Source organism: Saccopteryx leptura, chromosome 4 (assembly GCF_036850995.1).
Source record: "Saccopteryx leptura isolate mSacLep1 chromosome 4, mSacLep1_pri_phased_curated, whole genome shotgun sequence".
NCBI classification, from domain to species: domain Eukaryota; kingdom Metazoa; phylum Chordata; class Mammalia; order Chiroptera; family Emballonuridae; genus Saccopteryx; species Saccopteryx leptura.
The window spans coordinates 203,280,302-203,292,364 of record NC_089506.1 but is presented as its reverse complement, the minus strand read 5'-3'; the positions used below and the strand labels follow the sequence as shown (position 1 = coordinate 203,292,364).

Sequence of the window (12,063 nt, the reverse complement as noted above, 5' to 3'; positions counted from 1 at the left end):
CTGGGGCGCCACTCTGTCACAACCAGAGCCATTCTAGCGCCTGAGGCAGAGGCCATAGAGCCATCCTCAGTGCCCGGGCCTTGCTCCAATGGAGCCTTGGCTGCAGGAGAGGAAGGAGAGGGGGAGGGGTGGAGAAGCAGATGGGCGCTTCTCCTGTGTGCCCTGGCCGGGAATCGAACCCAGGACTCCTGCACGCCAGACCTATGCTCTACCACTGAGCCAACCAGCCAGGGCATCTGCCAATCTCTTGACAAAGGAATGGCTTCTTGTTGTTCTGACTTGAGTTTCCCTATTACTGAAGTTGATCATCTCTTTATTCATAGATTGTTTTGATAAAAAAGTAGTTTCTACAGTAATAAGACCTTGTGTTAATTAAAAGGAAGTGGAGACTTTCTGGGCATATCTTTTGCCTTTACACATTGGTCTTCACCCGTTCTCTGGTGAAGATTGTGTTCCTTTTTCCTGATATGTTCCCACATCCTCTGTGTTCCTTTCTCTCAAGTCCCCGGAGGATCGGGAGATGGTCTGGATAAATATGGTGATATTGTCGGGTTGGGCAGAAGGACCTGCATGGCCTGTGACCTTCTCCCTCTGTCTCTTCGTTTCCAGACCCCACCCAGATGAACAACGCAGTGCCCACCTCCCCTTTGCTGCAGCAGATGGGCCATCCTCATTCGTACCCTAACCTGGGCCAGATCTCCAACCCCTACGAACAGCAGCCCCCTGGCAAAGAACTCAACAAGTACGCGTCCTTGAAGGCCGTGGGTGAGTATCGCCTTTTCCCCGCCCTCTCCTCTGCTTTCTGTCCCCTCGAGAGCGCTTTCTCTCCAACTTTTCTTTTCTACTCTCTTTTCTATCTTCCTAATCTATCTCTTTCTTTACCTATCTCTCAAATTTTTTTTCATTTCTCTTTCTTTTCTTTTTTTCTATTTTCTTTCTTTCTTTCTTTCTTTCTTTCTTTCTTTCTTTCTTTCTTTCTTTCTTTCTTTCTTTCTTTCTTTCTTTCTTTCTATCATTCTACCTATTGATATATTCTGGGTCTCTTTACCTGGGATACAGTTTACTAAGGACCAGAGCCCCTTAGCTGCTTTCCGTCTGACCCAGCTCAAGTCCTACCTTGCTGTGTGGGGCAGGATGGATGGGCGAGCGCACATGGTGGGGCTGTTTCCTGGGGAGGAGGATCTGAAGGCTCATTGGGTCTTCCTGACACCTCACCCTCTTCATCACCCACCATGTGCCCTCGAGGAATCTAGACATAGAATGCAGGACACACAGTCTCTAAATGCCTTGTCCTTTAGTGGGGAGCACTCCCCATCCACACAGTCATCCTGCCTCTGAGAAGTGGGTCCTGTCCGTGGAAGCATCTGCTCTTCCAGATGTAAATATTAACCAGGGCGGGCAGCCCGGAGTTCGTACCGCATTCTCCTCAAGTGTGGGACATTGCATTGGGCCTTTTCTACAGTCTCATTTCCTCACAGGAAGGCACAGTCATTGTCCCAGTTTTCAGATTAGGAAACTAAGACTCCAGGAGGTTAATTTAACTTGCTCCAAATCAAGCAGCCTTTGGGCAACAGAGCTGAGCCTTGAACCTTTGTTTTTATTACCTGGAGCCTATGCTTCTGCCACAAGACTCCTGCCGCTGACCTCCCAGCCCGGGTCCTCCTTCAGTCCATTCTTCGACTCGTGCACGAGGGAGTGTGACAGTGACCCAGGAGCTTCAACAATGGACTCATAGCCAAGTTCCACTGGGTGAAGGCAACAGCCAGAGCTAAGTCAGACTTTAGGGAAACAGACGACCCACGGACCACATGCTTTCTTTTATTTCAGCTTCTTATCCCCTTTTCTTCTCTCCTGCCCAGTGCCTCCTGGGAGACAGAGTGGGGGACACTTGCTGACCGGCGCCAGTACTGATCCCATTGCACAATCCCACCAGAAACCACAGCCCAGACACTGTCACGTGTCCATGATGCTTAATTGCCACGGTCTACAGACATCAGACTCACCAAACAACCATATTGGTACCTTGCAGAGAGCTAGGCACATACTAGGAGCTTAGTAAGTGTTTAAACCAAAGCACTAGCTCCAAGAATTCATGTCTCCCCGTCTCCTAAGACTTCCAGATGGAAGCATTCTGAGAGGGGCTGAGCCACATTTATGATACAAGGGCGCAGGTTGTGCAGGCTGACACGGGCTTTTCTGAATCTGCAGCTTCCTGAGACCTCTGGAGCGGTCCTCTCTGTTTCACCCAGCTCAACCCTCCCCTGCGCCTCCGGCCCACAGGTTCCTCCATTCCCCCTTGCGTGTTTGCATAGCATATGCATCTTAAGCATGTTCGGATAGACTCAAATATTATTGGGAACGGATGAGGGCCATTGCCTAGGAGGGAAGGAGTCAGGGCGTCTGTGCCAATGTAGCTGAGGACCCCTCAGACACTATTTGGTGGCCTGCTCCCTTTCTGAACCTTGCATTTAGTTAATAAATAGTATCTGCTCTTATTTTGATTCTTCTTTGAACGCTAAAAAAAAAAAAATCAGTCTAGATGCCTTTTTCTTTTTGAGCTGGTCCCATTACCCTAAACGGCTCATTTGTTCAACTTAGGTCCAGTGTCAGCCTCCCCCCCTCCACCTCAAAACCCAATAGCTCTTTGGATAAGTAATGGATGGATATTACCATGAAGTCCTTTGATTTCAGAGTTCAGGATTTATGCAGGATTTATGCAAATGTCTGCAGTGCATTTGGAATTAAATCTGCAGTATGAAAATTTATTTGATACTCTTTGAGTCACCCTTTCTTCCACAAAGGAAGAACTCCTGAAATGTTTGTTGAATGAATGAATGAGCTTTTCTCTGACAAGAATAAAAGAATAGCGTCGTAGGAAGAAAGCAGCACCTCTATACCTTTTAAAAACTCTGAGGGATCTCACTTGGGGAACACCCCCCAGTCCTGGATATCATTGATACAAACCTCCTCTTTTCCATCCATTTCCTCTGACTATTGTGGGAGTTCACAGTCTTTGTCTGACTCACAGATGGTCCTGTGAGTCTCCAATGAGTGGAAGTCCAGTGAGGAGCTGACCACGGGACTACCTGCCTCAGTGGGTTACCCAGGAGTCCAGCCTCTGCCTGCACAAATAGCGTGCCAACCCCATAATAAACATTCTTTCAAGGGCTCTTTATTAAATAATAATGTGACCACGGTGTGAATGATGAAGTGCATTTCATTAATGAAATCATTACTACCCAGGAGAGAAGTTGTTTAAAAAATGGTTTGCTATTAAAAGCTTGGCAACCTCTGATAACCAGACTCATTTCATAAGAACTCCAATTCAGTAAATAAAGGAAGGCTTGCACAGCTTTTAGGAGGAGAGTTTAAAAATACCTCTGAAAAATACATTTCTCTTGGTGGCTTTAATACCCAGAACATCAGGTGGGCTTGTGGTGGTCGCTTAAACTCTCTGACCCAAGTTTCTTCATTTGAAAAATGAGGAAGCTGAATTATAAGGACTCCAAGCTCCACTCTAGTTTTAAAATTAGAAAATTAAACAATTCCACCCATTCTAGTTATTAGAATACCTGTGAGCCATTAAATCGTCTCATTCTTTCCATTCCAGCTCTGGGGAGAAGAGGGTAATAACTGTTCATTGTTCCTTTTTAAAAATTTTAATTTTTTGTTTGCTTGTTGAAATCACACTCATTCATGTTTAGAGAGCTCTTTCCTCTTTACAATTCAGAAATTTGGGCGTGTAACATCTGCTTCTATATGGCATGTGACGACAGAAACATCTCTGTCCCCGAGGGGTTCACTACCCAGTCCCTGGTAAAAGACGACCACACGTGAGGGAAGCGTCAGAGGCTAAACCTCATTGGACTCTGTCCAAGAATGAGTGTTGGGATTGCTTTATCATTTGTTCAGTTCATTTATTCATTCAATCAATGATTCATTTATTCACTCCCCAAATATTTAATCTGGTGTCCCTTTATTATAGGTCTCACCGAGACATGAACCAAATCTGCCCCGCTCATCAATGTATATTCCCAGCACCTAGGACCATGTGGGGAACTTGATAAGCGATCCCAATACATAATTTGTAAAGCGGGTGAATAACGGCCTGTGATAGGCACCACATCAAGTCAGGAGCGTGAGGTGGACCAACAAGATGGCAGAATGTCACGTGGCCGCTGCAACTGGTCAGGACTGAGTTTAAGTGCTAGTTCAGACATTTATAGAGCAATTGAAGATATGGTACCCAGGTCTCAGTTTTCCCATCTGCAAAGTGGAGATAATAAAAGTACACAGCTAACGGTTTGCAGGAAAGATTTAATGATACAGTGCACAGGAAGTGCTTGACCTGGGCTGTGGTTAATCCCTAGTAAATTCTGACACATATTTAAGTCTCTAGACTAGAGTTGTTGATTGCTTATAATTTTCCTTGAATCTTGATACACTGGACCCTTGATTGACATGCGATTGCCCAGACTGCACTTTGACAGAAATAGATCTGTATCCTTCACTGCAGTCGGTGGGAAAGACATGCATGAAAGCTAACTCATTTTGGGAGTCTCATAAAACAAACAAACAAGCAAACAGCAGGTGACTTTTTGGAGGACCAGCAAAGTGGCAGCCCAGACCTCTTCATTCTTCCCATCTGTCTCCCGGACAGTGAAGACCTATGCCCAGATGAATGGCTACAGTCTATCAAATAAAGTTTCCATTTCACTCAGTTAACCCTCTTTACTACGTTAGAAAAGTGGGTTCAAACATTTTAGAAATATTTCCCCCTCAACACTGAAGACGAGAGGTGTGGCTTGTGATAAACTGAGCCAGAACGTTACGCACATGAGTTCTCTGGCCTGAGCCACCAGTGCGAAGGGTGATTACGATGTGGAGACCCACGTCATGGTTCCTCGTGGGCCAAGTTTACAAGATAGAGGTGTTGTCAAAATATCACTAAGCGTCACCTGATGTTCAGAGATGGGTGAATCCTGCCTCCGGGACTGGACAAAGGTCACCCTTTTACGTCATTCTTGATGGGCGTGGCAAAGAGAAGCTTGCCCCCACATTGGCCTGTCTCCCCCACTGGCCCCGAGTCTAGTTTTCCCTCTCGGTGTCTGCGAGTTTAAATCGCAGTGGCCAGCACAGACTCCTGAGCACGTGCTCCTGAGGCGCTTCCGTGCAACTTTGCTGACTTTAATGAGAGAGACAGGGTGGACCGGCATGGCTGAGAGCATGCTGCGGTGCCTTCGCTTTTAATTCAAAATTTTAATCAGAAAATATTTTCTCTGCTGCGATTTGACAGAGGACGGACAATTTTTTTTTGCTGGAACCGAGTTACATTTTCCAATAGCACGTTTTAAAATCACAACAACAAGGCACTTAGACGTGGCGGAATTCCTTCTTCACTGATGTTGGGGGTGTGAAAATCCTAAGAGATTCATACGGGCCTAAACCGTGAATTGATCTCCACTAGTTTTTTTATTTTATTTTCTTAGTTATGGAAGAAAGGGAGTTAGTATCATTGAAGTCCCAAACAGTGCGCCACTGTATTAGTCCCAATGGTTTGCAGATAGGGAGAGAGTTGTTCAGTATACTTAAGTAATTTTCCCAAAGTCACAATTTTAGTAGATGGCAGAGGCGAGAGTCATATTCAGGATTGCCTGATTCAGAATCTTATGTTCGTTCCACGAAATGATGCAGTCTTCCAGAAATCAATCTCTGGCAACAGAAGGATATAACCAGACAACAAAATGAAACAAATAAAAAAAAAAGAAAAAGAGGCACTTCATTCTCCTCTTTTTGTAGAGACAGACTTAGTAAGGTATTAATTGCTTTTCATTGTTTGAAGGTAAAAGTTTTCCCATGATGCTGAGTATAATTTAGCTATAACATACTGAAGGTATACTACAATTGAAGTATAATTTACAAATGGAGAAATGTTCAGATTGTAATTTTACAATAGTGTGTTTATTGAACTATGCATACACCAGGGTCACCAACATCCAGTAAGGATAAGAAATACTTTCATCTCCTGGAAAATTCCCACATGTCCCCTTCTTCTCAATGTCTTAGGACCAACCCCTTTTAATAAGAATATAACTTTCATCCCCCAAATACTTACCTAATGTCCACTAGTGCCACCAAGTGCATAGTGAAACCTTAACTATATGTTTTGATAGTCTATGTGTCATCTGATTAAATCCCCTTATTAGCAATGGATTTATGAACCAAAACTTGTCATTGCCTTGCCAGGGCTGAGCCCTGTCTTAGGTAGGGGGGCACAGAGGTGACTACAGCATGGTTCCTGCCTTCAAGGCAAACAGTGATGGATTTGACTGGGGTGAGACGGGGTCCCTGGGGCCCCATAATTGTTTCCAGATGTCAATGACCCTGACTCAGAGGAAGAAGAAACATGAAGTCATCCTGGGCGGGCCCCACTTAATTTGAACTTCGTCACTCTCCTCCTGTCACTCCAATTTCCCCTCTGCTGTGAGTGATGAGGGTGTAGAGTTCATATCCGCAGGGAGAATGTAGCAATTTGAGCGTCCTTTAGCACGCCTGAGAGGCCAACCGGAAATGTTTAAATGGGGCCAGACTTGTGCTCTGTAATCATTTGGATCACAGACTGTTCTCTGTGCCTCCTCCCAGCTGGCAGCCTGATGGATCTCTGGAAACTGTGCACAAAGGTTGAGAACTTGATCTTTCCAGGTAGATGCCTAAGAAAAAAGAAAGGAGCTGGTGGTGCACTCTGATTGGTCAGACCTGCAGCCAATGGGCACAGGCTGCGGCAGAGACACGTGGGCAGATTTGCCCGGCTTTAAGTAAAATCCGATCTTGCAGAGAAAACCTACCAAGGACAAGCTTAGAGTTTGTAGCCACAGTCATCTTTTGCTTTATGAAAGGGGTCTCCATGGGATTCTGCTAATAATGTGAGAGTCCCTCAGTGCTCATTCAGAACCTCTAAAATGGAATTCAATTTGGAGAAACTGATTTATAACTAAAATTCCATGCATTATGGGATTCTCAGATAACCAGCTTAGTTTTTTAGGGGAATTTCCATACCTTAGGAAAAGTGATTCTTTGGAGAAACTCGAATTCACTCATTCATTCAACAGTATTTTTCAAACACAGCTGCCACCCAGCATTTAAAGTTGCAGTGGGCAGAATCTGCCCCGACCTTGAATTTGACGCTAATAATGCACCTTTTCAGGATGGGAGTTACGGTAAAACAGGGTCAAAATTCATCTCTTGTCAGCAGAGTGTTGTCATTAACCAAAGTCACCTCACGTAACTCAAAATTTTCTGTTTCTTAGAGGGCTGAAATTTAGAGTTAGTCACTGCTAAGTATTTCTTTTTCCTTTAAGTTACTGAAAACATCTAGGCCGTCTGCAGGGGGCTTCTTTTGACCCTCTGTGGGTTTCATCTCGAAGCAGCGGCAAGGCCTTGCAGCAAGAGGTGCTCACATAATTGCATTTGCACGTTTGGTCCTTCGCCCTGGTTTCCCTGTGTCCGCTGAGACCTGCCCCCTTCCCAGGCTCCAGCTGGGGCCCCCAGCAGCACCTGGCTGTGAGGGCACAGCCAAACCGGGAAGCAAGAAACGGATCAGCATCTCTCGATTGTTATTTTTTAGGAAGTTCTGATGGTGACTGGGCAGTGGCGACACTTAAGTCACCAAAAGGTATCGTATGGCTTTTTCTAGCTCTTTTGTACAGGTGTTGTCGAGTTTGACATTAGTCAGTGGAGACACGCACAGTCCTGGTGTCTGTGTATGACCCAGCACATACGTGTGTCCTTGTTGGCTGGACCTGCAAGTCTGTCTAAGTTCCAGTGTATAGGTGTTGTGTGTGCATTTGTGTGTGTGTGTGTGTGTGTGTGTGTGCATGTGGGCCTGGTGTGTTGTGTCTGTGATTGGAGCCCATTGTTGAAGAATTAGTCCTGGCTCCCCAATATGTGTTGCCTAAAGGAAAATACCACTCTTAGGAACCATCCCAGATAAGACCGCCAGGAAATGTTGCTTTTTTCTCAGAAAGCTACACAGGCAAAATGGCAAAACACAAGGTAAATTAATGCAGGGAAAAACACAACTTCTGAGGGAGAGATGAACAGAGAGGTAAACATCCCCAGGGTCTTGGGAATGAGGAGGCTTTTCGGGAACAGAACGCTATTTTCAGCTTTGCTGAGGCAGCAGCAGGAGTGAAGGCGTTGGTCAGCTTGAACCTGTGAAACTAGCGAGGTGACCAGTTACCTCCCTCCTGTGTACCAGCCAGAGTGCTATGCTATCATGGAATTCTTGGATGACCCAGTGGCATGGACATTGCCGTCCCCCTTGATGATAGCATGGTGTCTTGCTTGCCTAAAGTCACAGGACTGCTAAGACGTAAAGCTGTCATTTCAACCCGGGTCTGTCTGTCCGATGGAATGCCTAAGGTTATTTCCCACTGGGGTGTGATGGGAGTGGCTCTTTTCAGAGCAGACTGGAAACTTGGTTCTCCTTTCTCTTCACTCCTGGTGCTTTCTTGGATTGGGGGTGGGGCGAATGTAGCTAATTCCCCGAGCTGTAGAACTCCCTGGTGACCTTGAACAGGGAGAAATTAGAAGATATTGCAGAGCTCTAGGCAGGATACTGGCGTGACCAGTTTTGCACTCTCAAAAGATAGTTCTGGTTTGCAAGTGGAGACTGGATTAGGAGTGTGGACTGGCATTGGCGACACCACACAGGATGCTCCCACAGCCATCCAAGTGGGCAGAGATAGGAGAGAAGACAGTGGAGTAGAGGGATAATTGAGAGACTGTGGACTCCAGAGAATGAGTGCATGTGACTGGGGAGGAGGGAGCAGTGGGCGGACCAGTGGTTCATACCTTTGAGCCCACGTCAGCCTACCCTGGAGGGCTGTGAAAGCCAAGCGCCCTGGGCCCCACTAGGGATTCTGACTCAGGCCTTGGGTGGGTGCCCCACTGGATTGAATTGCTAAGATTCTGAGGTGATACTGACGCTGCAGGTCTGGGGGTCACACTTGGAAAATCACTGCACTAGAACCCTGGCCGGTTAGCTCAGTTGTTTGGAGCATCGTCCCGAAGCACAGAGGTTGCCGGTTTGATCCCCGGTCAGGGCACATACAGGAGGAGATTGATGTTCCTGTCTCTCTCTCTCTCTCTCCCTTTCTTTTTCTCTAAAATCAATAAAATAAACACTAAAAAGAGGGGAGGGTCACTACAGTAGAGAAATTTTGTTTGGGAACTAAGACTCTTTGCTTAGATCTCCAGGTATCTTTCTGTGGGCTGGGGGTTGTGAAAAGGGGTGTTTGACCAGGGCACCAGAGGCTCAGAAACAACCTGCGCTCTGGGGGGCGAGAGGGGAGGGGGGCTGCACTGTACTCCTGCACTAGGAGACAGAGCTTCCGACCCGCGTGCCGATGAGTCCCTTGACTACTCAGTTGTTGCCTTGAGAGAGGCAGATTTTTGGGTCTTGAGTTAGATAATAACTGCTCGCATGTCAATGTCCATTTTTAGAAATGCAAACAATTTGGAACATGACAGACCTACTAATTTGAGCCACACACTTTTTTTCCCCTCCCCTGTGAAAAACAAAGCAATTATGATTCCCGTGACAGCATTTGGAGACAGTCAGCATCCTTGTCCTCACATCAGCCTGTTGTTGTCTGATGCATTTAGCAAACAGTTCAAGCCAGGTCAAAAGGAAGGGCTGGGAAGCTGTTTTTCTACCCAAACTGGGCTAATTTCACCTGTCTTGCTTAATTTACCTTTCTTTATCCTGCTCTGTGTAAGGAAGAGAGAAGGTGGTCCAGAGAGGGGGAGGCCAGGTTCCTCCAGGGTCACTGATCTTCCTCCGGCCTGTGGACCCTGAGTACCGTCTCTGGGAGGCAGGATAAGAAGGTTAGGGCAGTGGTCCCCAACCCCCCGGGCCGCGGACCGGTACCGGTCCGTGGGCCATTTGATACCGGTCCGCAGAGAAAGAATAAATAACTTACATTATTTCTGTTTTATTTATATTTAAGTCTGAACGATGTTTTATTTTTAAAAAATGACCAGATTTCCTCTGTTACATCCATCTAAGACTCACTCTTGACGCTTGTCTCGTAAGTTCGACAATTATATTTAAAAATACCACAGTTTTTACGCCGGTCACATAATTTTATTTTGTGCATTTATCCGTCCCACCCTAAAGGCCGGTCCGTGAAAATATTTTCTGACATTAAACCGGTCCGTGGCCCAAAAAAGGTTGAGGACCACTGGGTTAGGGTTTGTCCGGCTCCGCCTCCCATACCCGCTGCCTGCTTGCAAGGGAGCCGAGCAGGGCGTGGTGGCTTCCCAGGGCATGGTGGCTTCTCTCAGACACACCTGGCACCCAGTCACAGCGCCGTCATTTGCATGTGCTGTTCTTGTTACCTTCAGCAAGTCACTCAGCCAATCTGAGCCCCTATTTTTTGATCTGTAAAATGGAGATAACACCATCAGCTACCTCCTTGGTGGTTGTAAGAATAAGATGAGCCTGACCTGTGGTAGCTCAGTGGATAAAGCATTGACCTGGAGTGCTGAGGTCGCTGGTTCGAAATCCCGGGCTTGCCTGGTCAAGGCACATGTGGGAGTTGATGTTTCCTGCTTCTCTCCCGTCCTTCTCTCTCTCTCTCTCTCTCTCTCTCTCTCTCTCTCTCTCCTTCCCCTCTCTAAAAAATTTAATAATAATAATAAAAAGAATGAGATGAAACACCATGTACAACATATGTCACAGTGCCTGGCATGTGGAAAATATATCTGCATGAGGGTCGTTACTGGTATTAATGAAAGGCTCTGAAAAATCCCGCGGGGACAAACACTCAGACTCTGTATAAATCTTTACTTTCCAAACACGGTCGATATCTGACCTGTTTTTTTTTTGTTGTTGTTGTTGTTTGTTTGTTTGTTTGTTTTCAGTAAAACCAGTTGGTATCTTAACATCGAGTGGCAGGCATGTGGGTAGGAATCCACAATGGAAAAATGAGGATGAGCTGAGAAGTAGGCAGAGGGGAAGTGTCACCTGGGGAGGCTGGATAAGGAAGGGGTAGAGGCGAAGGAGAAGGACAAGGTTCCTAAAGGTACAAGTTTTCTGCTTTTACTCACTTTGTACGTCACTTTGGAGGGGAACCGTATCTGCCAGGTCAAGAAACTGTAAACAGATCATACCAGTTTGCACTAGTCACCGATCACTCCAGATGGTTTTCCATGCAGGTTGCCCCCTAGTGGTCACTGTTGTTGATCCACCCATGCCCAATCCTGGGAACTCCTGGCATATTTGTTTAAAACCCAGGACGGAAGACACCACCACGTCAAACCCAGTGGACTCTCCTAATCAATATAAAGAAACGTCTTTCGAACTCTGTTTTTCTTTTACAAAGCGAATCTTTGAACCTGATCTGTCTCTTAGTCTAGTGCTGCTATGCTGGAACACTGAACTTGGGGGAAGCTGCTAGCCAAGGACTGATTTAATTGCTCTGGCTCTGATTAGAATTAGGCGGTATGCTCTGATCAAGTCACGCCCATGCTCAGAACCTCCATCTCTGCCATTTCCAAAACAGACGCGATGATAATATTCACCCTCCATCGAGTTTGGGGCAACAATTTTATGAGACAAGGCAAGTAATAAACTTCAGTGAAGACAACGAAGAAAATACACATCACCCAGCTTGCCTGCTTTTACAGAGGAAGGGACTGAGTCCCCTGGGATAAAAGATGTTGCTCAAAGTCACACAGGAAAATTGCATCACACTCAGGGCCAGGACTCAGACTTCAAAGAATGGCTTCAAGACTTGACCCAATATTACTGGAGAGCCTTGTTAGAAGGATAAATCTTAGGCTCACCCACTTTTTTTTTTTTTTTTGTAATTTTCCGAAGTTAGAAGCGGGGAGGCAGACTCCCACATACGCTTGACCGGGATCCACCCTCCATGTCCACCAGGGGGCGATGCTCTGCCCATCTGGTCTGTTCCTCGGTTGCAGACGGAGCCATTCTAGCGCCTGAGGCGGAGGCCATGGAGCCATCCTCAGCGATGGAGGCACATCCACTCTTAAAGG

The 12,063-nt window shown here is 46.3% G+C and overlaps 1 protein-coding gene across 3 annotated transcripts in view; it reads left to right on the top strand.

Moving 5' to 3' along the window:
* SHISA9 (shisa family member 9) overlaps positions 1-12,063 on the top strand; it is a 312,313-nt gene that overhangs the window by 280,802 nt on the left and 19,448 nt on the right. Inside the window, exons 3-4 of one of the 3 annotated variants that reach the window (XM_066382587.1) lie at positions 610-765; positions 7,625-7,672. The exons of 1 other annotated variant lie outside the window; for it this stretch is intronic. In XM_066382587.1, coding sequence (XP_066238684.1) covers positions 610-765; positions 7,625-7,672 — 204 coding nt within the window. The remainder of the gene's footprint in view (positions 1-609; positions 766-7,624; positions 7,673-12,063) is intronic. One more of the 3 variants, XM_066382588.1, reaches the window with a different exon arrangement.